This window comes from Saccopteryx leptura, chromosome 1, assembly GCF_036850995.1.
Source record: "Saccopteryx leptura isolate mSacLep1 chromosome 1, mSacLep1_pri_phased_curated, whole genome shotgun sequence".
Classification (NCBI taxonomy): Eukaryota; Metazoa; Chordata; class Mammalia; order Chiroptera; family Emballonuridae; genus Saccopteryx; species Saccopteryx leptura.
The window spans coordinates 13,167,727-13,191,984 of record NC_089503.1 but is presented as its reverse complement, the minus strand read 5'-3'; the positions used below and the strand labels follow the sequence as shown (position 1 = coordinate 13,191,984).

Below are 24,258 nucleotides of genomic sequence, written 5' to 3'. Positions count from 1 at the left end.
CTATTCTGCTGTTTTGTTTTTTCTCACCTTCTCAATCTCCATTACATTAAACTCTTTCATCTTCAGGGTCTGGAAATCCTGCCGGACTCAGGCCGAGTTCTTCAGGAGTCCCACACTGGTTCCTAGACTACTCAATGTTTCCCTGCAGTATAGCAGGAAAAGCCCCATCGATTTAATCAGCCAGGAAACTTATCTGTCTGACCAATGTCTTAACTATGAAGATAGTCATCCATGTCATGAGCCAGTCCACCCTGACTGCTCGCCCAGAGCACAGCCTGAGAGGAAGCCCACCAAGGCTCACCGTTAACAGTATTCTTCATCACCGGAGAGCTCAGTCGATATCCAAGTAGACATGGAAAGTAGAAGCAGAGCAGCTCTTGCTCTCCCAAAGCCACGAGAGTCCTCCAGGTAGGCACAGGCTATTAACTTTTTTTCTATGCTCAGTTACTCAGTGATCCAGAGACAGTCACAGTGCTGGGGAGACATCAGTCCATAGACTCAGGCATGGACTTGTCTGGTTTAATTAATACATGGAGTAGAAGAAGGCTATTTGCTATATACTTTCTTTGGTTGGTTGATGGAGAGGAAGGTTTTTACTCAGCTTGTGAACTGGGAATAATGTACATTTTCTAACAAAAAGGGTCATATTCTAGGTATGAGGTAGGGCAGTTGGTACTCTCCCGTCCAAGTACTAACCAGGCCCGACCCTGCTTAGCTTCCGAGATCAGACGAGATTGGGTGCGTTCAGGGTGGTATGGCCGTAGACAGTTGGTACTCTCAATGTAGGTCTCTCGCCTCTGTGTGATGTGTGCTAAGGGACAGACAGTGTTTTAGAGGGCCTTGGGCTTCTTCCTGGTTAGTCTTTGTGAACCTTGAGCTGTGGGATCTTGCCCCACTGCTTACAGGGAAACTGCTCTTGGACAGAAAGCCAGTCGAGGTGGAAAATTGAGTTTCCCTTTGAAGGCCAAACACGAACACATGTTAAGACTTTGAAAGGTTTAGGAGAGGCTGAAAACAGAACTTTGGGAATCAATGTCCAATTGAATGTCATTGTAAAATGTTAAGTATATTCTAAATTTTTAGAAAGGAGAGTATTTCCAGTTAACCTTCTCTGGGGATGAAAACAGGATTAGAGATGCAACTAACCCTTCAAAGCCATTTGTTTGTGCACGTGAAATTGGGTGTGTCAGTGATAAAATATATCCAGACACATTTCTGTGTGCAAAGGACTGAGAGATGCAAAGGTAAATATGTTTGATTATTTTAACTTTCACTCATCAGCATAAATTAATGGGGAAGAACTTGGATTAATTCTTGGATTAATAAAACTTGGCACAATTTTCATTTCATTTTGTCTCCTCTAATCACTGATTAGATAGTGATCTTGGCCAGTGACTGGGACCCTTTGAAACTGTTTTTTTTTTTAATTCATTGCAATAACAATTTTTTTTTTAAATAAATTTTTATTAATGGTAATGGGATGACATTAATAAATCAGGGTACATATATTCAAAGAAAACATGTCTAGGTTACATTGTCATTAAATTATGTTGCATACCCCTCGCCCAAAGTCAGATTGTCCTTCGCCACCCTCTATCTAGTTCTCTGTGCCCCTCCCCCTCCCCCTAACTCTCCCCCTGTCCTCCCTCCCCCCACCCCTAGTAACCACCACACTCTTGTCCATGTCTCTTAGTCTCATTTTTATGTTCCACCAATGTATGGAATCATGTAGTTCTTGTTTTTTTCTGATTTACTTATTTCACTCCTTATAATGTTATCAAGATCCCACCATTTTGCTGTAAATGATCTGATGTCATCATTTCTTATGGCTGAGTAGTATTCCATAGTGTATATGTGCCACATCTTCTTTATCCAGTCTTCTATTGAAGGGCTTTTTGGTTGTTTCCATGTCTTGGCCACTGTGAACAGTGCTGCAATGAACATGGGACTACATGTGTCTTCACGTATCAATGTTTCTGAGGTTTTGGGGTATATACCCAGTAGAGGGATTGCTGGGTCATAAGGTAGATCTATTTGCAGTTTTTTGAGGAACCACCATACTTTCCTCCATAATGGTTGTACTACTTTACAGTCCCACCAACAGTGAATGAGGGTTCCTTTTTCTCCACAGCCTCTCCAACATTTGCTATTACCCGTCTTGTTGATAATAGCTAATCTAACAGGGGTGAGGTGGTATCTCATTGTAGTTTTGATTTGCATTTCCCTAATAACTAATGAAGCTGAGCATCTTTTCATATATCTGTTGGCCATTTGTATCTCTTCCTGGGAGAAGTGTCTATTCATGTCTTCTTCCCATTTTTTTATTGGATTGTTTGTTTGTTTGTTGTTGAGTTTTATGAGTTCTTTGTAAATTTTGGAAATTAGGCCCTTATCTGAGCTGTTGTTTGAAAATATCATTTCCCATTTAGTTGGCTGTCTGTTTATTTTTATATCAGTTTCTCTTGCTGAGCAAAAACTTTTTACTCTGATGTAGTCCCATTCATTTATCTTTGCCTTCACTTCTCTTGCCATTGGAGTCAAGTTCATAAAATGTTCTTTAAAACCCAGGTCCATGAGTTTAGTACCTATGTCTTCTTCTATGTACTTTATTGTTTCAGGTCTTATATTTAGGTCTTTGATCCATTTTGAATTAATTTTAGTACACGGGGACAGGCTGTAGTCGAGTTTCATTCTTTTGCATGTGGCTTTCCAGTTTTCCCAACACCATTTGTTGAAGAGGCTTTCTTTTCTCCATTGTGTGTTGTTGGCCCCTTTATCAATTATTTGACCATATATATGTGGTTTTATTTCTGGGCTTTCTATTCTGTTCCATTGGTCTGAGTGTCTATTTTTCTGCCAATACCATGCTGTTTTGATTATTGTGGCCCTATAATATAGTTTAAAGTCAGGTATTGTAATGCCCCCAGCTTCATTCTTTTTCCTTAGGATTGTTTTGGCTATTTGGGGTTTTTTATAGTTCCATATAAATCTGATGATTTTTTGTTCCATTTCTTTAAAAAAATCTCATAGGGATTTTGATGGGAATTGCATTAAATTTGTATATTGCTTTGGGTAATATGGCCATTTTGATTATATTTATTCTTCCTATCCAAGAACAAGGAATATTTTTCCATCTCATTGTATCTTTTTCGATTTCCCTTAACAATGCTTTGTAATTTTCATTATATAGGTCCTTTACATTCTTTGTTATGTTTATTCCTAGGTATTTTATTTTTTTTGTTGCAATCGTGAACATGGTTTTTTTCTGATTTACTTATTTCACTCCTTATAATGTTATCAAGATCCCACCATTTTGCTGTAAATGATCTGATGTCATCATTTCTTATGGCTGAGTAGTATTCCATAGTGTATATGTGCCACATCTTCTTTATCCAGTCTTCTATTGAATACAGGGGATTATTTTTTTGAGTTCGTTTTCTAATATTTCATTGTTGGCATAGAGAAAGCCTATGGACTTCTGTATGTTAATTTTGTATCCTGCGACCTTACTGTATTGGTTTATTGTTTCTAATAATCTTTTTGTGGAGTCCTTCGGGTTTTCGATGTATAGGATCATATCATCAGCAAAAAGTGATACCTTTACTTCTTCTTTTCCAATATGGATGCCTTTTATTTCTTTGTCTTGTCTGATTACTCTGGCCAGAACTTCTAGCACCACGTTAAATAAGAGTGGAGAGAGTGGACAACCCTGTCTTGTTCCTGATTTAAGGTAGAAAGTCCTCAGTTTTATGCCGTTTAAAATGATGTTGGCTGATGGTTTATCATATATGGCCTTTATCATGTTGAGATATTTTCCTTCTCAACCCATTTTGTTGAGAGTCTTAAACATAAAATTGTGTTGTATTTTATCAAAAGCCTTTTCTGCATCTATTGATAAGATCATGTGGTTTTTGTTCTTTGTTTTGTTGATATGGTGTATTACGTTAACCGTTTTGCGTATGTTGAACCATCCTTGAGATTCTGGGATGAATCCCACTTGATCATGATGTATTATTTTTTTAATATGTTGTTGTATTCGGTTTGCCAGTATTTTGTTTAGTATTTTAGCATCTGTATTCATTAGAGATATTGGTCTGTAGTTTTCTTTCTTTGTGCCATCCTTGCCAGGTTTTGGTATGAGGGTTATGTTGGCCTCATAAAATGTGTTTGGAAGTATTGCTTCTTCTTCAATTTTTTGGAAGACTTTGAGTAGAATAGGAACCAAGTCTTCTTTGAATGTTTGATAGAATTCACTAGTATAACCGTCTGGGCCTGGACTTTTATTTTTGGGGAGGTTTTTAATAGTTTTTTCTATTTCCTCCCTGCTGATTGGTCTGTTTAGGCTTTCTGCTTCTTCATGACTCAGTCTAGGAAGGTTGTATTGTTCTAGGAATTTATCCATTTCTTCTAGATTGTTGTATTTGGTGGCATATAATTTTTCATAGTATTCTACAATAATTCTTTGTATATCTATGATGTCTGTGGTGATCTCTCCTCTTTCATTTTGGATTTTATTTATTTGAGTCCTGTGCCTTTTTTCCTTGGTGAGTCTTGCCAAGGGTTTGTCAATTTTGTTGATCTTTTCAAAGAACCAGCTCCTTGTTTTATTGATTTTTTCTATAGTTTTTCTGTTCTCTATTTCATTTATTTCTGCTCTGATTTTTATTATCTCCTTTCTTCGGCTGGTTTTGGGTTGTCTTTGTTCTTCTTTTTCTAGTTCCTTAAGGTGTGAAGTTAAGTGGTTTACTTCGGCTCTCTCTTGTTTGTTCATATAGGCCTGAAGTGATATGAACTTTCCTCTTATTACTGCTTTTGCTGCATCCCAGAGATTCTGATATGTCGTATTTTCATTTTCATTTGTCTGTATGTATCTTTTGATCTCTGCGCTTATTTCTTCTTTGACCCATTCATTTTTTAGAAGTATGTTGTTTAGTTTCCACATTTTTGTGGGTTTTTCCCCCTCTTTTTTGCAGTTGAATTCTAGTTTCAAGGCTTTATGATCAGAAAATATGCTTGGTACAATTTCAATTTTTCTAAATTTGCTGATATTTTCTTTGTGGCCCAACATATGGTCAATTCTTGAGAATGTTCCATGTACACTAGAGAAAAATGTATACTCTGTCGCTTTGGGATGAAGTGTCCTGTAGATGTCTATCATATCCAGGTGTTCTAGTATTTCGTTTAAGGCCACTATATCTTTATTGATTCTCTGTTTGGATGACCGATCTAGAGCCGTCAGCGGAGTATTGAGGTCTCCAAGTATGATTGTATTTTTGTTAGTTTTTGTTTTAAGGTCAATAAGTAGCTGTCTTATATATTTTGGTGCTCCTTGGTTTGGTGCATATATATTAAGGATTGTTATGTCTTCTTGATTCAGTGTCCCCTTAATCATTATGAAATGACCATTTTTGTCTCTGAGTACTTTTTCTGTCTTGTAGTCAGCATTATCAGATATGAGTATTGCTACACCTGCTTTTTTTTGGGTGTTGTTTGCTTGGAGTATTGTTTTCCAGCCTTTCACTTTGAATTTATTTTTATCCTTGTTGCTTAGATGTGTTTCTTGTAGGCAGCATATAGTTGGATTTTCTTTTTTAATCCATTCTGCTACTCTGTGTCTTTTTATTGGTAAGTTTAATCCATTTACATTTAGTGTAATTATTGACACTTGTGGGTTCCCTACTGCCATTTTATAAATTGCTTTCTGTTAGTTTTGTATCTAGTTTGATTCTTCTCTTTTGTTTTTCTATCATTTGTTTCTGTTTGTTTGTGTTCCATACTTCTTTCCTCTGTTGCTACCTTTTTTAAGTCATGTGTTTTTGTGGTGGTTTTTTCTAGGGTGGTTACCATTAAGTAATGAAAAGGGTACCTACCATATTCATTGTAGTACCCTATCTTATAAGTATTTCTGCACTTCATCGTCCTTTGCTACTGTTAATCTCCATTCTCTCCCCCCTTTTTTTTCCTTTGTTGTCACAGTTTAAGTTTGGTTTTATTGTGTTCTTGGTGGAGCTGTTACTTGTGGTGTTGTTTTCTTTTGTTCTTTGAATCTGGTTGGAAAACCCCCTTTAGTATTTCCTGGAGTGGGGGCTTTCTCGTGATAAATTCTCTCATCTTTTCTGTATTTGTGAATGTTTTTATATCTCCTTCATACTTGAAGGATAGCTTTGATGGGTATAGTATTCTTGGCTGAAAGTTCCTCTCTTTCAGGGCTTTAAATATTGGGGTCCACTCTCTTCTAGCTTGTAGAGTTTCTGCTGAGAAATCTGATGATAATGTAATAGGCCTTCCTTTATATGTTGTACTCTTCTTTTCCCTGGCTGCCTTGAGAATTTTTTCTTTGTCATTGGTTTGTGTCATCTTTATTATGATGTGCCTTGGAGTGGGTTTGTTGGGGTTAAGAAAACTCGGTGTTCTGTTTGCTTCTTGAATTTGAGGCTTTAGTTCTTTCCACAGGCTTGGGAAGTTCTCGTCTATTATTTGTTTGAGTGTATTCTCCATTCCATTTTCTTTCTCTTCTCCCTCTGATATACCTATTATTCTTATGTTATTCTTTCTGATGGAGTCAGATAATTCCTGTAGGGCTTTCTCGTTTTTTATTATTTTTGAGTCTCTTTCTTCTTCTCTCTGTTGTGCCTCAAGTTGTTTGTCTTCTATTTCACTAATCCTATCTTCAATCTGAGTTGTTCTGCTAGCTAAGCTTGTTACCTCGTTTTTCAGCTCGTGAATTGTGTTTTTCATTTCTGTTTGATTTGTTTTTATAGTTTCAATTTCCTTGGTAATATATTCTTTGTGTTCATTGAGTTGTTTTCTGATCTCCCTATATTGCCTTTCTGTGTTTTCTTGTATATATCTGAGTATTTTTAAGATTTCTATTTTAAATTCTCTGTCATTTAGCTCCAAGGCTTCCAATATGTTAAGTCTTTTCTCCATAGATTTTTCCACATCTATTTGTGTTACTTCTCTTTCTTTTGTATCCATAATATTCGATTTCCTCTTTCTTATTGGCATCTGAGGGTGGTCTTGTTGATAGCACTAATTAGAATTAATAAAGAGTAAAAAGAAAAAAAAACAAAGAAAAAAAAAAAAAACAAAGGGTAAAACACCCCACAAAAAAAAGCAGTAATAATTTATTATTTCCCCCTTTTTTTTTTCTTTCTTCTCCTTCCCTCCTCTCCCCTCCTCAGGGAAATATCGTGCCTATAATGAAGGGCCTGGTTTGTGGTGAAGAGTTCAAGGGGCAAAAAAAAAGGGGAGTAGGGACCTACTAAATGCAAAAAAAAAAAAAAAAGGAAGAAAATCTTAGACAAGCATAAGTTGATCTGCCTGTGGGTGATGGTCAACTAAGAGATATAATGAGAGGGATAAGAGGGAACCAGAAAAAAGGACAAAAAAAGGAATAATAAAGAAGAAAAAATTAAAAATAATAAGTAAAAATCTGTTGTATTAAGTGGAGCGAAGACCAAATATAATGGAGACCTTGGGTTGGGAGGACCCAAAATGCCACAAAAATAAACTAACAAGAAAAAAAACAAAAACAAAAGCGAAAAAGAAAAATAAAGCCAAAAAAAACCTTGAGTCCCAAATTAACTAATTTGTTCGTGATTGAGGATTAAATGGGAGGAAAGTAAAACGAGAAAAGAAAAAACGAATAGAAAGGAAAGAATAAGAAAAAGAGAAAAACGAAGGAAGAAATAAAAAAGGAAGAGAAAAAAACAAAATAAAGCAAAAAACAAAAAAACAAACAACACCAAAAAAAAAACAAAAGAGGAGAGAGTGAGAGTTAAGTGTCCTGGAGTATAACCCCAAAGGAGGGTGAGGATGAAGAAGAGAAATAAAATGTAACACTTATGGGTAGTGTAGTTCAAGAAAAGGGAAGCATAAGATGGGCAGAGAATAGAAGGACCGAGGTGGAGGAAATAAAGGCAATAAGATAGAAGAAACAAACAACAACAACAACAACAACAAAAAAAAAAAATTAGTGGAACAAGTTGTAAAGTCTGTGGATTTTTCTTGATTTTGAGATGTTAACTTCTTCCTTTTTCTTTTCTCTCCCTCTTCCTGGTCGGTGACTCTGTACCCCAGGCTCTGCCCCTGTGTCACATTTAGGTAGGGATTTGCAGTTAATGGGATTCTATGGCAATGTCATATAATTGGCTTTAGTCTTGCTGGTAGTCAAGGCTTGTTGGTGTTTGCAGGGTCCAACGATGAGAGAGTTTGCTTTCGTGGATTCTCTCTCCTAGTCCCCCCTTCCTGAATTAGCAGCCTGGTGATCCAGCTATAAGGCTGCCACTGCTTCTGCCTGGGGAGTAAGAGGCTCAAAGAGCTGGGAAATCCCCACTCTATCCCCACTCAGTGCAAGGCTTTGGGAAGGGCTCTGGCAGTCAGGGCCTCCAGTGTAATCAGGCGGGGGTGGGAGTCAATTGTTGTCAAGGTGACTGTTCAGCGCCTAGCATTCAGTTGGACCTCTCAACCCAGGCTTTCCCCACTTTGTAGCCTGTTTTGGCTGGTAAGAAGAGGCACTAGTCTCTGCTTGTGACTAGTGTGGTATAGATCTTATTATCTGCCAAGTCCTTCTTGTTAGCGTTTATCCCTGAATATGGAGGCTCTATCAATCAGAAGTTGCCCCCACCCCTTTAGCGAGAGGCACTAAAAAATATCACGCCTCTTGTCTTGGGTAGCTGAACTGAGAGAGATCTTTTCAATTAGAACCGAGGGTGCGCAGATTTCACGGGTTAAGTTAATTTTAGTAATTGGGTCGCAGCTGTGCTCCCGAAGGTATTTCAGGCTGCCTGCGCGCGCCCCTCCCCCAACGCTTGATTGTTAGCTTGAATGGCTGGGTGAGGTGCCCCGCCCGCGGAGAGAATCTCCCAAGTAGGGAATACCGCCCTGGGGCCTCTCCCGCTCCCCGTGCGCGGGCCGCTGGGAACGTTAGTGGTGCTCGGTCTGCAATGCTCGGTCTGCAACCAGACCGGGCGCACGCCAGCGGCTGCTCGCCGCTCAGGAGTGTGGGCAGTGCTCGCTCTGCAACCGACCCGGGCGCTGCTCGCGGCGGCTGGCGGCGGCGGCTGACGGCGGCGGCTCGAGGCTGCTGCTTGCGGCTCCCGAGTGCGGGATGACTTACCACAGGTGCACTTCCTCGCGGCTTGAATGAACGTCCCTGCGGTAGCTTCCTCCACACCCTCGTCTCTCAGATTCAAGTGATAACAGTCCTTTTGCTTTCAGTTTGTGTGGAACTCCGTAATGCTCCGAAGATAAATTTTCCTGTTTCTAGTTGATAAATTTGTTATGATTTTGGGGAGATCTGTCGGACGCGCTGCTCACGGCGCCATTTCCGTGACGTCACTTGCAATAACAATTTTAATTGCAATATTGTTTTGAAAACATAAACAAAAGAAGCTCCCCTTTTTGTGAGTTCAGAACTTTGCACAACAGGTTAGAAAATTTTCTCATGATCAAATTTCTGATTAACAGTGCACCTGAAATTGAACTCTCAGAAGTACCTTTCTGCGATGACACCCTACTGGATGAGGGTGACCCATCCCAATCACACCAGACATGGCTGACATTTTTGAAAAGGGAGCTGGAATTTCTGGGGGTAAGTGAGCCTTTTTCCCTCCTCAGGTAAAATGAAGACTGACTCTAGGAAAGAGCACTTGGTTTTGCATCAACCGTTTTCCCACTTGGATTTAAGAGAAGTAAAGAACCCAGGAGGTGAGAAGTTGGCACCAATTGGGCCCCGTTGGGTAGTAAGAAGTGTTTCCTCATGAAGATTAGAATTAAAATGGCAAATGGGGATCTGATCTGCCAACTCTGTTCATTGCTGGAGGAGTAATGGAATATCTTGCTGTTGTCAATGTAAGACATTTCTAAACCCGTAAGAATTGTTATGAGTGTATTTGAGCCAAACTGTCAACAATGGCTAGGAAGCAAAGTCTCAAAGGATTGAGAAAGTGCTCTGGAAAAACGGCAGTTTCACCACATACTTTATGCATCAGAATCAAAGGGAAAGACAGGAAGGAGGTTACATGAAATTGGTTAGTGATAGATTAGGGAGGCGGCAGAAAGCAAAGTGGGGGTTGGGAGGCAAACTCTGGGATTAGATAAAAAGTAAAAATGTTGGCCCTGGCCGGTTGGCTCAGTGGTAGAGTGTCGGCCTGGTGTGAAGGAGTCTCGGGTTCGATTCCCGGCTAGGGCATACAGGAGAAGCGCCCATCTGTTTCTCCACCCCTCCCCCTCTCCTTCCTCTCTGTCTCTCTCTTCCCCTCCTACAGTCAAGGCTCCATTGGAGCAAAGTTGGCCCAGGCGCTGAGGATGGTTCCATAGCCTCTGCCTCAGGCGCTAGAATGGCTCTGGTTGCAACAGAGCAATGCCCCAGATGGGCAGAGCATCGCCCCCTGGTGGGCATGCCGGGTGGATCCCGGTCGGGCACATGCGGGAGTCTGTCTGACTGCCTCCCCATTTCCAACTTCAGAAAAATACAAAAACAAAACAAAAACAAAACAGAAAAAACAAAACAAAACAAAAAAGTAAAAATGTTATACTGGAACTTCTTTTACAGAGACAGATATAAGACAGTTAACAATTAACATGATAATCATAACAATGTAGGGGTTTGCTAGCCTCTGCTCTGGTGGGATGTTTGCCCTGAGAAGGCAGGAAAAGAAGATTACTGATGTTACTTTTCAAAAAGCACGTTATCAGGTATGTTACTGTTATGGTCAGTGCAAAAGACAACAGAGAGACTTGATTGAGTTTAGCATTGACCTTTGTTAGAGAAAAATGCCTCCCTAGGACAGGACTACCCACCATGAACTGCTTTTAGTTAGAAAGTTTTAATTTTAGTCCATCCTGTGTGGTTACTGTGGGTCTCTGAGTCTACAAGGCCACCATGCCAGCTGCCCTTGAACTTGTCAGGTTCAACGTTTGGCCCCTTTTTCATCCACACTGCTAAGGATGTATAATCTTTATCTTCACTTAGATGGAAAAAACAATGATTGATGTCCACCATGGCTTCCTAAGTGAAGGCACATGAGAACTGTATTGGCCGTTCCTGCATTAGGTCATGCCTGTATCAGCTCTTAGAGTGGTCAGAGGGCACTGGAAAGTATCCCAATTGGATCTTTTCTTAGGACAATTTGGCCTTCATTGTAAGGAAACTGATACAATCTTGGGAAAACATCTTATTTCACAAAAGTTATGCATTTTTCTACAGGTAACACAAATTCTGATTGCTTCTATATACCTTTGTTTTGGAACAATTGTCTACACCATGCTCAAGATTTCAGAATTTGAGAAAAAATTTTTTTCATCATTTAAAGCAGGCTACCCATTCTGGGGAGCAGTATTTGTGAGTATATTTCTATGATTGTCTCTGAAATATGGTGATACCGCACACAGCTTTTCCCTCACCCAGATCAGATCGACACACTTGTTTCTCTCACTAGAGGTTATATAGAATGATATATAAATATTTACATTTATATTATGTATTTGTGTGTATATATATTTGTATAAAATATATTTGCAGTTTACAAAACCCCTTGGGTTAAACATGTTAGCACACTTTTATCAGATGAGAAACCTGAGATTAATAAAAGTTAAATGAATTGTTCAAGTGACACTTAGCCAACAAAAAATAGAGCCTACACTTTCAGAATCCAGTTCCAGAAAGAGGTCCCTAAAACTATTAATCAATAAACTTTTTTTTTTTTTTTAGTGAAGGGAGGGAAAAGAGACTGCAGAGGTGAGGAGAATAAGGTTAAAGATGAACTTCTCTCATGCCCTAGAAGCTTTTTCAGATGCTTCCTCATTGACTCTCTTTTAATCATTATAGAAATATAATTTATTTCTATATGATAAATATAGTTTAGAAACTAGATGACTGAATGAGGTTTACAAAGATACATAGCTTTATTGAGGTACAACTGACATATAATAAGTTGCACATGTTTGAGGTGTCTAACTTGATAGATTTTGACACACATGCACACATGTGCAAACATTATCACATCAATATAATAAACATATCCATCACTTCATAAAGTGCCTTTGTGCTCCCTGGGAATCCCTTGTCCCTATAATCCCTGTCTTCCCAGCCTCAAACGATCACTGATCTGCTTTCTGTTGCTACAGATTAGTTTGCATTTTCTAGAGTTTTATGTCAGTGGAATCATACAGCATGCTCTCTCTACTGTCTGGCTTCCTTACTCAGCATAATTATTTTCAATTAATCTGTGCCATTATTATTATTATTATTATTATTATTATTATTTTGTATCTACATGTTATTCACAGGATATATTTTTAAGTCTAAAAATATCACACTGGCTTGGCACTCAGCTAAAGACTTAAGATTAGATCAGAACTCTCCTCAAACCTTGGCCATGTTTTATTTGAAACTTCTCTCTGCTGTCTTTCCATTGCAAACACTTATTAGCATCTCTCAACCCATCATACCACCTGAGTCTTTGAAATCATTTTGAATATGTGCTATGGGTTTCTATTTTCACCCCATACGTTCTCATACTTACTAAATGTCCACATGATATATGTCAGTCCCTAGCCATATACGTGCCACAAACATATTTCTTGCTCAGAAGAGCTGGCAGTCTAACACACAAGGTGCTCGTACAAACAAGTAGTTACCAGGCAGGGAAAGTCATGTTACAGCAGAACCACGCCCTGGGTGCTGCTGGGCCTTGCTTCTCGGAAAGTGACCTATGGCCTGTCAGTGTCAGTATCAGCGGGAAGCCTGGTAGAAGGGAAGAATCCCAAGCCCCATCCAGGACCTCCTAAATGACAATCCGCATTTTAACAAGACCGTCACATGATTTGTGTGTACATTTCATTTTGAGGCGCACTCTATAGGAAATAAGAGTAAAAAAATAGTGAGCTCATGGAAAACCTGAAAGGTTAACCTTATAGAGTGCCCACAACTTGACCTTATATTGGGGGGAGGGGTAAAAGGGAAAGAGAGAAGAGCAGAGACTCACTGTGTGCCCCCCCTCTCTTCCTTTGGACAGTTTGCTATTTCTGGATTTTTGTCAATTATGTCTGCAAAGAAAAATTCAACATATCTGGTAAGTTCCAATTCTGTCGTTGTTCATCCTTGAGAAGGTAATATAAGTCAAATTTTAGGAGTCTTGCGGGAGATGTCATCATCTCTTATGTTAGGGGATAACATGGATATGATATGTATTTGTTTTCTGGTCTATTGTGCATTGGATATAATCATTAAAATATCAATTGTATCATTTAAAAACAATAACGTATAATTACCTTGACACTTGTTTACAAAATATCCTCACACCAGCTTCATCCTTGTAAGTATAAGCATACGATCAAATAAATGATTTGTTTCCCATTAAGGAGACTGTTGGAGGAGAGACTCTGTGTGTCCACGTGGGTCTTCCTGAATGTGGTCTGAACAAGAAAGTTATTAAACAAGTACACTTTCAAGACTTCCCTTTTTAAATCTGTACTTCGTATAAATGCAGTTTACTGGAGACATCCGGTCCTGGAAGGCCGATGGGCTAACTGAATGTGCTGGTGGGCGCAGAGTCGGTCTAAGTGTTCTTGATCACCAGGTGCGAGGAAGCCTGGGAGCGAACTTGGTCAGCAGCATCGCTGCGGGAACAGGAGTCATGATTCTGGTCGCCAATCTGAAGAGCAGCTTGGCTTGTAGCCAGATTTGCCAGGAAACTTATGAGGATGAATTCTGCTTGGCGGCTTTTAATTCCATTGTATGTATTTCTTGTAATCTAATCTAAGTAAGAAGCTCTTATTATTTCCTTTTTTTTCCATGAACACAACCCTCCTCCCCCTTCTTTGCAACCTTTGTCACATATTCTGTAGGTTCATGCACAGAGATACTAACAGCCTTTTCCCTCCACCCCCTCGCTGAATTCTGTAAGGTTGGCGTCATCTGCTTTGAGTAACCATCTCCTGGTTTTCCTATGTGTGTGTCACTTTATAAGGACCTATCACGGGGTGATGGGAGTGATGAAAACAAGGGCTGTTGTAAAGAAATGCACCTTGGCGACATTTACCTTGTGCCTTCACTTGTCTTTTTGTCTGTTGTTCAACAGGAAATCGTGACGATGATACTGTTTCTCACTACCCTGGGGCTTGGTGTCGCTGTGTTACTCATAGTCTACAGAATTGGAGAATTACTCAAAAAAGATAAGGTAGGCAGAGGCCCGATACTAAATCCTGAATGACAGACAGGTTAAAGAATTTGAGCCTGCTCAATTAAACATATGGCCTAGATTTCCTGAAACAGTTCTTCCAGAAAAGTATTTCTCCAAGTTCCAGTGTTTTAAATCACTTTCCCCACACATAACTAGCACAAATATCAGTATACCTCTCTGACTGAGGTTAGGAAAATAGAGCACTCATCATTTTAGAAAATGCAGATGCTTTAAAATGTGTTGGCGTGAGATGAATGAGCAGGTGGCATGTGGTGGAACCATTCAGATACCTGGGCTTATTTCCTGTCCCAGAACAGCTCCCTTCTATTTGTTCCCACTCTTTATTTCTTGACTTGCACCTTCCCACTTGCTCGGAAGCCTTAGTTTTCTTTCCTCCTTAATTCACAACTACCACCTGCATTTTCACTCGCCTTACCCAACAATTGCACCTTTGATGTATGAAAAATAATCACCAGTGTTTGACGCACATATGTTTTCTCAGGTCCTCCAGATGAAACACACTCTCTCCATCTGTCCATGTGCCCAAAGCATTCAAATATGGCTGCCTGTTTTGATCACTTTCCTCCGAAGACAAATAGGACAGCAGATATACCACAGTTCAGACACACTCACCAACTTGTCATGGACTGACTTAATTTATATTGGACCACCTTGGCCAGCCAATCTGGCTTGGTTTGTTAGAGATGGAAGGAATAATTAGAGTGTAACAGGGATGAATGTGAGATTCAGAAAGACAAAAGGAAGTGATGTATGTCTCTTGAACAAGTGGTGGAACGTCTTCTAGTAGTGGAAAATTCTAGGTGATTGATATTGAATAATTTTTTCCCTCATCAGGTTCCAGAAGATCGTCTTTATGAAGAATTAAACATATATTCACCGATTTACAGTGAGTTGGAAGACAGAGGGGAGCCATCTTCCCCCAATGATTCCTAAGAATCACATTCAGAACATCCTTCTTTGTAGCAAAGGGTGTAAAAAGCCAAGATCTTTGTTTAAGGGGACTACTGGCAAAATTTCAGTTCTCTCTGTGATCTGTCAATTTTACACTGTGTTTTATTCTCCAGATGGTCATATTCTGTTTCTGCACATCTAAGTATCCCTCTCATTCCCCAGCCCAATTTTTAGGTATAATAGACTCCTATTTTTCTTGTTTTCTATTGCTATTTCATACCCATGTTTTCTGGGAAGTCAAGCTACAATAAGCATTTACTGTGCAAATAAGAAAAACAAGAGGAAGGCCGGTTAAGAGCTGGGTTAAATGTTAACAGCTTGATATTTGGTTTTCAACTCTTTTCAGAGTTCATAAAAGTGATGAGCATGACATATGTCCCATACTAGCTTGTGAGCCCCAGTCAACAAATATATTCTGAGAACTCATTAAATGTTTGAAGTTTTTCACATTGTGTATCCCGGTATTTCACCCATAGTAGATGCTCAGTGTGTATTTATGGAGTGGATGGGTGTAGACTCAGGGAAGATATCCCACCAGGCCAGGCCAGGCCAGAGGTAGAGTAGACAAGGAGAAAGCAATGATTCTGAAGTAAGTTTGGAGGTAATAAGGAGACCAAATGGATAGATACTAAGAATAGAGTTAGGAGGATAGTCAGAGATTGAATAGAGATTCTGCAAGCACGTATTAAATATTTTCGTGATTCATACCAGGTGAGCAATGGACCCTTGATCTTATTATATGGCAAAAACAACATTGTGTGTTAGAAGGGTCATTGATCTTTTAAATTTAGGAAGTCTGCACTGGAATCCCAGGCTTATTGCTTATTAGTTGAGTGAGTTGTGGTAAACTGCTTAACCATTTACCTAATGTGGAGTTCCTTGTCTGAATAATTAACATAATTAGGAATAATTTACCTTCTAGCACTAAAGGTCTGTTGTGGAAACATACACACAAACACATATGTGCCATAAATTAAAAGTGTTCTGAAACAGATTATAATATAAATTATTTCATTTATGTGTACATATAGAAGCAATCTTCAAATCTTAATAATTTTCAATGATATAAAATTTAAATTCATTTTATCTTAACTCCAAAAGCCTCACTCTCTGGTCCCACTTCATCTTTCTCTTTATTATGCTTTGTGCTTGACCACTTCAGCCTGGCTTGAAATGTCCTGTCCTCTCTCCTGTACCTGCCTGAATTTCTTCTTCCTTTAATGCCCATCTTAAATCCCACTTCATTCTTTAAGATTTTCCAGCCAAGATTGGCTCCTCTCTCAAGGCAATGACTTTTCCAAATCAAATACACACACATACAACTTACACTATGTAACTTTCTAAATGCAAACATTTTACATTTCATCAATGACAGTATATTTTTCAAAGACTCAATGTCTCAAAATTTAAAAAATAAATAAATGAAGATCTGTAGATTGCCTGAATCGTCAGCACATGGACAGACACAATATCCAACCGTATTTGCAGATGGATGAGTGGGCGGTGGGGAGTTTAATTCACTCAGTATCTGATGAGATGGAAACCATAAGAAGGGAGACTATTTAAGGAGGAATTTAAAATGGAAGAATGATAAACTAATGAAGGCCTTAGCTAAAATGACGTCAGTGGACATGGGGAGAAATGGTTATATCTAAACAATGGAGAGGACGATGAATTGGTCTTCTGGTTAACACACTGAACAAAACGATAAATTTAGACAAGCAATCAAATGAGTAACATGTTTGGTGTTTGAGTCTAAAATCAAAGAACACCTAGGAATGTTGAAAGAAATGATACAGAGTCAGAAATATGAATTAACAGGAAGGAGTATGGTCAGAACTAAACTAAACTCGGTTTTAGATGGTCATTTTTAGAAGAGCAAAAGAAATGCAATTGGAAAGGGCCTGAGAGCATCTACCACCAAGCTCTGGGAAAGACGAAACATGTTGACAGAGATTCGTGTCATCATAAGAGAGCTCATTATTCAGAGAAGCACTTTAAGAAAATTATCTTGAGATAGAAGTGAAGCCAAGTTAACTTCTATATACCTATAACCAGAGGAAGGGTGGAAGTAAAAACTCTCTAAAGGTGGAAGATATAAAAAATTATTCAGAAAAGTACCTTGTGAAAAAGTAGACATCAGGTAGCTCTGATGGAGAATGTTCAACCAATTAAGAAAAAAATGACCATTAGAGACAGCATCTGTAGGCTTCGGCAAGGGAAGAGTCTACAGTGATAAATTAACCCTAGCTAAGGCATAAAGGTGGGGCAGAGAAAATACCACTGGTGAATACATGCAAAGGTGCAGAGAAATTTGAAATATGTAATGTAAGAAATAAGAGAGTAGATGGTGAATTCAAAGTAGTGAAGAAAAATAAGCAAAATAATTTTGTTGCCATTGATGTTTTTTATTGTGAAGAGAAGGAAAAAGGAATACAAATCTTTAGCCTAAGTTGAAGCATCCGGTGGAGGTACTGAAAAGTCATTTGGGGGCATTATTCACAATTTATTAATAAAATAATTAATTACATTTTATGTATTCAGGATGCCAAAATTTAAAAGGGACAATTCGATGTTAATGTCCCAGACTGTGAAAGTGATCACATAACTTTAAGGATTAAGTGACTTGGTATGCCTATCTAACCTTAGGACCTCAGCTTTTCTATTTTCACTTTTCTGAAGTGAAACTTTGTTTCTCAAAATTCGATAGCAGAATGAAAACACACCCTTTCACTGTGTTGCTTGCTAAGCTGTATTTCCCCTTTCAATCATCCATAGGTATTGATCACATCACTATGCCATATGTATTCACATCTGAATACTAAGCCTGTTCTACCAGGACCTCTTGAAATGGGTCCAGTCTATTGCTACAATTGTGTTATATTTTTACACACTCTTTCTCCCACTCCATTCATATTTTAACCACATTGTTGACTGTATACTTTCTATGTACACAATGTAATTTTTGTCTCAAGACCATTTGGGTAGTTGTCCTGCCCTGCCTGTCTTTTATCATTGCCATTTCAGGTCTATACTGAACATACAACTGCCATAATATCCACCCAATCATTGCTCCAAACTATCTCAGGTTGAAATTTCAACTTAAAGGTCATATTTTCCATGAAGAGTGCCCAACGCATACCTATTCATCCAGCCTTGATATCTTGCTTTATGACCACGTACCTCATGATGTAGTGTATTATCATTCATTATTAGTGTATTGTGATCTCCTTGATGCATTAATTACTAGTATTTGTGCAATAAATTGGAATTATTTAACTTAATTTCTTATTCCTCTCTCTGTGTATGTGAAAGTGAAGGACTGATCAAAAATAATAATATTGAAGCATCAATTCAATGATATCAAAGACCAAGAACAGTGTCAAGGCTCCTCCTTTTTAATCAATGCTTTATCAAATGGGACAATCTATTAATAACCCCACAGACAGAAATCAATTGTAAGAAAAATTGTCAGCCACCTCTTGTCAATAAATGGTGAGATGAAGCTGAAAAGACACTGGACCATGAGTCCCATTTTACATGCTGATCCTGACTCTAATTTATTTATGATCTTGGGACAGTCTGTTCCTGTTGTGAACCTTAGGTTTTCATCTGAAATGGAGCAATTTGGAACATAAGATTCCCACCTGATCTTTCTGTTTTTATGTCCTGGACACTGCTGGAGAAACCTGCTTCTCTCCTCCAGCACCCTGAGTATTAAGGCAGATTCTCCATGACTTGGGTGAGGGAAGAGATCAAGAAAAGGAGAGATAACAATATAAGAAAGCATTAAAGGAATATTTCCTGCACACTGATTTTAGGACTATTGCAAGAAGCCGGACCACAAGCTGCTGGGAGAACTTCACCTGAGGTTCCCCATGTGACCTGTGGGCACCCCCAATGCAAGTGCTGAACCCACACATTCCCCACCCTGAGGCTGGCTCCTTGGGCATGCTCCTGAGTAGCAGCGAGAGCCAGCCTCAGCAATTCCCCTGAAAAACACAGGCTAGGATCTGTGGACAGGGCAGAAACCACAAGCTTGAGTTGCAGCACCACCTCATGAAAAAATAAAAGAGGATTCCAGCAGCCAGCCTGCTAAGATGCAAGAACCTTCTAAGACATACAAGCTTAAGAACTTTGCCATGAGAAGGAATAAAAAATATGGAGCAGGTGTATCCATACAATGTTGGAGAAAATACCAGATATAAGCAGAACCAACACAAAATATCTCCCAATAGAAAATGACAAGTAGAGATTCAAATGTAGAGATGTGACAATAGCAACACAAAAATCCAAGAAATGCAAATAATCAAGAAAACATGCTGTCACCAAAAGATAACATTAATACTCCAGTTACTGAATTCAAAGACACAGAATTTTGTGATTTAACAGATAAAGAATTCAAAATAGCTGGTTTGAGGAAACTCAATGAGCTGCAAAAAGTAATTCAATAAAATCAGGAAAACAATTCAGGAACAAAATGAGATAGTTAACAAAGAGATAGAAATCGTAGAAAGGATCTAAACAGAAATTCTGGAGCTGAAGAATTTAATGAACAAAACGAAAAATGCAATAGAGAGCCTCTATAGTAGAATAGAACAAACAAAAAATAGAATCAGTGACCTAGAAGATAGGAACTTCACAACAACCCAGTCAGAGGGAAACAAAACAAAAAGTAATGAAAAAGAGCAAAGAGAGCCTACATGATTTATGGGACACCGTGAGACATACAAATGTTAGAATAATTGAAGTTCCAGAGGAGAAGAGAGGGAGAAGTAGGCAAAAAGTCTACTTAAATAAGTAATAACTGAGAACTTCCCAAACCTGGGGAGAGACCTTTACATCCAAGTTCACAAAGATAATTGATCACCCCATTTTCTCAATGCGAACCAACCTTCCCTAAGACACATTATAATGAAGTTGTCCAAAAACAGAGGCAGAGAATTCTATTATAGAATTATGATGTATACCTCTCTTTCTCCTACCAAGTCTTATTCTAGTATGTATCACTGGCAAAGTAGAAATTGCATTCAGAACCCTGGCACCAAAGACCTCTGGGAAGTATTGACCCCAGTTTTCCAGACCTTTTACCCAAGGTAGAATATGACATGAGAAAGGCCCACCTGGTTTCCATTTAAAAAATCCAACATGCATATTCAAGGTAACTTTATTAAATTCTTGGTGTTGATCTATATACCCTTACCCTTCTCTCTATGGATTAATGTATATTATCTTTTTATTTTATTTTATTTTATTTTATTTTTTTTCTTTCTGAAGCTGGAAACAGGGAGAGACGTCAGACAGACTCCCGCATGCGCCCGACCGGGATCCACCCGGCACGCCCACCAGGGGGCGATGCTCTGCCCCTCTGGGGCGTCACTCTGTTGCGACCAGAGCCACTCTAGCGCCTGGGGCAGAGGCCAAGGAGCCATCCCCAGCGCCCGGGCCATCTTTGCTCCAATGGAGCCTCGGCTGCGGGAGGGGAAGAGAGAGACAGAGAGGAAGGAGAGGGGGAGGGGTGGAGAAGCACATGGGCGCTTCTCCTGTGTGCCCTGGCCGGGAATCGAACCCGGGACCTCTGCACGCCAGGCCGACGCTCTACCACTGAGCCAACCGGCCAGAGCCTAATGTATATTATCTTTCACCAGGAAGAGGAATGTTTAGGACGGGACAGGATGCTAGGGTGGAAGCAGATGTCTATCACCAGAGATGACTCTCCCTAACTAACACTGAGGGTTTTGTTATGTGTGGGAGTAGAAACTACACACTCTAGCTACAAGGCAATCTTTCTTCCACGTTCCTGTGGAAATGTTCAATTATATTTATGGATCTATAATGCTGTACAAAATGTCTGACCCACATTTTGCCTCTTAAAAAGTAGACTTGCTCACTAAATGTAAAATCTTTCCTCTCCATTATTTTAAAGTGTTGGTACTATATGTTTCCAGTGATGATGTCAAGGGTAATTCCATTTCTTGTGTGGGAAAAGGTGTCCTTGTAAATTATTTTAGAAAGAGGAACTTTCTGCAAAACTACATTATCTTTCTCATCAGTCTTCATTTCCCAGTCATAACATGATGAGTTATGTAATCTCATGACAACTTTGTCCTCTTTTCTGTTTGGCTCCTTTCACTCAGCAAACGTATTTTGATGGCCATCGTATTTCTGTGTGTGTGCAGAGTAGTATTACATTGTATGGATGTACCACAACTTGTTTGTCAGTTTGCCCATGGATGGGCACTTGCACTGTATCCAGGCTTAGGCTATGACAAATTGAACTATTCCTAATATTTGTGTTCAAGTCTTTATTTGGATGCAAACTTTCATTTCTCCTAGGTAAATTCCTTTCCACCTAGAAGTAAAAAGGCTGAGTCATATGAAAGGTGTTTTATATTTTAGAAACTGCCAAATGCTTTCCAACGTGATTACACCATTTTACATTTCCACCAGCAGTGTGTGAGAAACACGGTTTCTCACATCAATGCCAGCACCTGGTACAGCCAGTCGTTTTAATTTTACCATGCTCATAAATTCCAAGTTGTACCTCATTGTGATTTTAATTCGTATTTACCCAATGACTAATAATATTGAGCTTCTTTTAATGTTGTCATTTGCTTAGTTGATGAAGTATCTGTTCAAATCTTTTACTCCCTTTTAAACTGAATGTTTTCTTTTTTCTGGTTATTAAGTTTTGAGAGATCTTTATATATTCTGCCTACCTGTACCCTATTCTATACCAATGTCTTTCAAAGAACAGACATTTTAAAATTTGAAGCCCCATTTGTATTTTTAAAATTGGGATTACTCTTGAACTTCTCCAAGTTCATCAGAAAAAGTAAGGAGAGGTTTTTCTCTAGCAATCAAGAAAGCCTCTGCCAGTTTACAGGACTCTGGGAATTCAGGTTTCTACAGCATATGCATGAAAACATCACCATTCCAAAACTCGCTGTCCCACTGTTTTTCGTTAAGGTCCTCGACAATGAAACGAGAGACATGTGAAAGATACACATCCAGAGTCTTTTGAAGTTGTGTACTTTATAAAATTAAATCTGGGGGCTTGATTTTCACCATTGTTTGCTCTATGGCTGCAATAGATGTGTGTATTTATAAGTATTTCCAGGGAAGCCTTCTGCCTTTTTTTTTTTTTTTTTTTGTATTTTTCTGAAGCTAGAAACGGGGAGAGACAGTCAGACAGACTCCCACATGCGCCCGACCGGGATCCACCCGACACGCCCACCAGGGGGCGACGCTCTGCCCACCAGGGAGCGATGCTCTGCCCCTTCGGGGCGTCACTCTGCCGCGACCAGAGCCACTCTAGCGCCTGGGGCAGAGGCCAAGGAGCCATCCCCAGCGCCCGGGCCATCTTTGCTCCAATGGAGCCTCGGCTGCGGGAGGGGAAGAGAGAGACAGAGAGGAAGGAGAGGGGGAGGGGTGGAGAAGCAGATGGGCGCTTCTCCTGTGTGCCCTGGCCAGGAATCGAACCAGGGACTTCCGCACGCCAGGCCGACGCTCTACCACTGAGCCAACCGGCCAGGGCCGCCTTCTGCCTTTTATGGAGTGCGTTTGGGTGAATATTTAACTAAGCTAAGAATTTCACTCATTTGCTTCAAGGTTTCTAACGCTGTTAATATCCCAAGCCAACGGCACAATCTCTATAATTGTCATCCTCCCGTATTGTTCCAATGCGAAATGGCTTAACTGAACGCTTCCTCTCCTACGTGGACCTCATTTCTACCCACTTCAGGGGGGAGTGTTCGCAATGACCTTCTAGTATGCTAGAGACTATCATTACAATTCCCAGTAACATGGAATCTCTCCTGGCAGAGGGTCTGCTTCTGAGAGGTGAGAAAAATGTTCCCTTTCCCTTACCTCAGACCAGATTTTAGAGAAGCAGCGTGTACATGATTGATGTTTAATGAACTGGGTATAAGGAATGGTGCTCAGCGTTTCTTCTTCCAATCCTTACATGCCACAGTAATCATCTTGTTATCTTTATTTCTTCATGTGAAAAATATGGACGTTGAGAATTGATCTGAGAGCACACGAGAAGTAATTGGTCAAACCAAGTCTGTCAAAACATATGCCGGTACAGTTAGGGTTAATTTAAGCAAGCTGAAAACTGGTCAGAATATTGTGCTGTACTTTCTGCAAAATGCTGCTGCTCAGTCAAGGCACAGAACACTGGTTCGTAATGTTGCTCTGTAACCACAGGAGGGAGGAGTTTCTGGGTGCTTTGTACCAGCTTGGCAGCATTGTTTATTGATAACAGTGTAAATGGTGATTTGCACAAGTCTTCAGTGACACCACAGAATGGTCTGTCGTTGGGCTGGTAACGTGACAAGAAAGATGCCCACAGGACAAGCTGCATCTTAGGAGCCCCTACCACCACTATGTGACTCAGGGCTCCCTGATTCTGAGGTGTTCTGTTGGGGGGGCCCTGGCAAAAACAGGACGTGCCTCACAGAAAGAGAGGGGGGACAACAGTTACTCACGCTTGGTCTTTGGACCCCTTGCCGTGAGTCAGTCTTTCAAATAAGATGAAATATCCCTTGTTTAATGATGTCACTGTTTTGTGTCCTATCCCTGCAATAGACCCGAACGTTGTAAGCATTGTCCTACTGAATCCACAAGTCGTCTTTAGTCATTGAATCCTGTCTGTCACTATTGGCGCATTTGGCATAAGAAGTGACATTTCACTGAAGATGCGGACTCATCCTTAAATAAAATATTGCTAAGAATTTACTTAAAAATAAAATGGATGGTTCTGATAAAGGGGATACTGGGGTGGTTACTGTGTCCCTTTTGTTTGAAGTAACACAGGTTTTGAAATCAGCTGCTAATAGTAAAAATTTCTAGTATAATAAGGGGAAAATAGGAACTTAATCTTTGGGTCTGTCAAAATCAATGATTAAGGAACTGCAAAAAATTGGCAGGTGAGCCAAAAAACTTTTTTTTCATTTTCAGTGTTACTGTTTAAGAAAAGCATGAGTGAGCATTTCCAGTTATGGCCGGTAGGTGGAGCTCTAACCAAAGGAACCTGGGCAACTGAAGTATAAAATGGCCAACTGGCTGTCCCTGAGTTATTTCCTTTTATAAA

General features: G+C 39.6%; 1 protein-coding gene across 2 annotated transcripts; it reads left to right on the top strand.

Moving 5' to 3' along the window:
• The first annotated feature begins 264 nt into the window (after window positions 1–264).
• On the top strand, window positions 265–17,484 carry MS4A2 (membrane spanning 4-domains A2). Of its 2 annotated transcripts, XM_066361170.1 has the most exons (7): window positions 265–408; window positions 9,472–9,595; window positions 11,213–11,347; window positions 13,023–13,079; window positions 13,587–13,742; window positions 14,088–14,186; window positions 15,045–17,484. In XM_066361170.1, exons 1-7 carry the CDS (start codon window positions 353–355, stop codon window positions 15,141–15,143), a joined length of 726 nt encoding a protein of 241 aa, XP_066217267.1. In that variant the 5' UTR covers window positions 265–352; the 3' UTR covers window positions 15,144–17,484. The 2 variants fall into 2 exon arrangements, with proteins under 2 accessions (XP_066217267.1, XP_066217274.1); XM_066361177.1 differs by lacking the exon at window positions 13,023–13,079.
• Window positions 17,485–24,258: the final 6,774 nt, after the last annotated feature.

Excerpts from the sequence above, each read along its gene's own strand:
- MS4A2 (XM_066361170.1), top strand. The coding sequence starts at position 353 with ATGGAAAGTAGAAGCAGAGCAGCTCTTGCTCTCCCAAAGCCACGAGAG. Across the intron at positions 9,596-11,212 it reads GGGAGCTGGAATTTCTGGGG|GTAACACAAATTCTGATTGC; the intron begins GTAAGTGAGCCT and ends ATTTTTCTACAG. Across the intron at positions 13,743-14,087 it reads TGGCGGCTTTTAATTCCATT|GAAATCGTGACGATGATACT; the intron begins GTATGTATTTCT and ends GTTGTTCAACAG.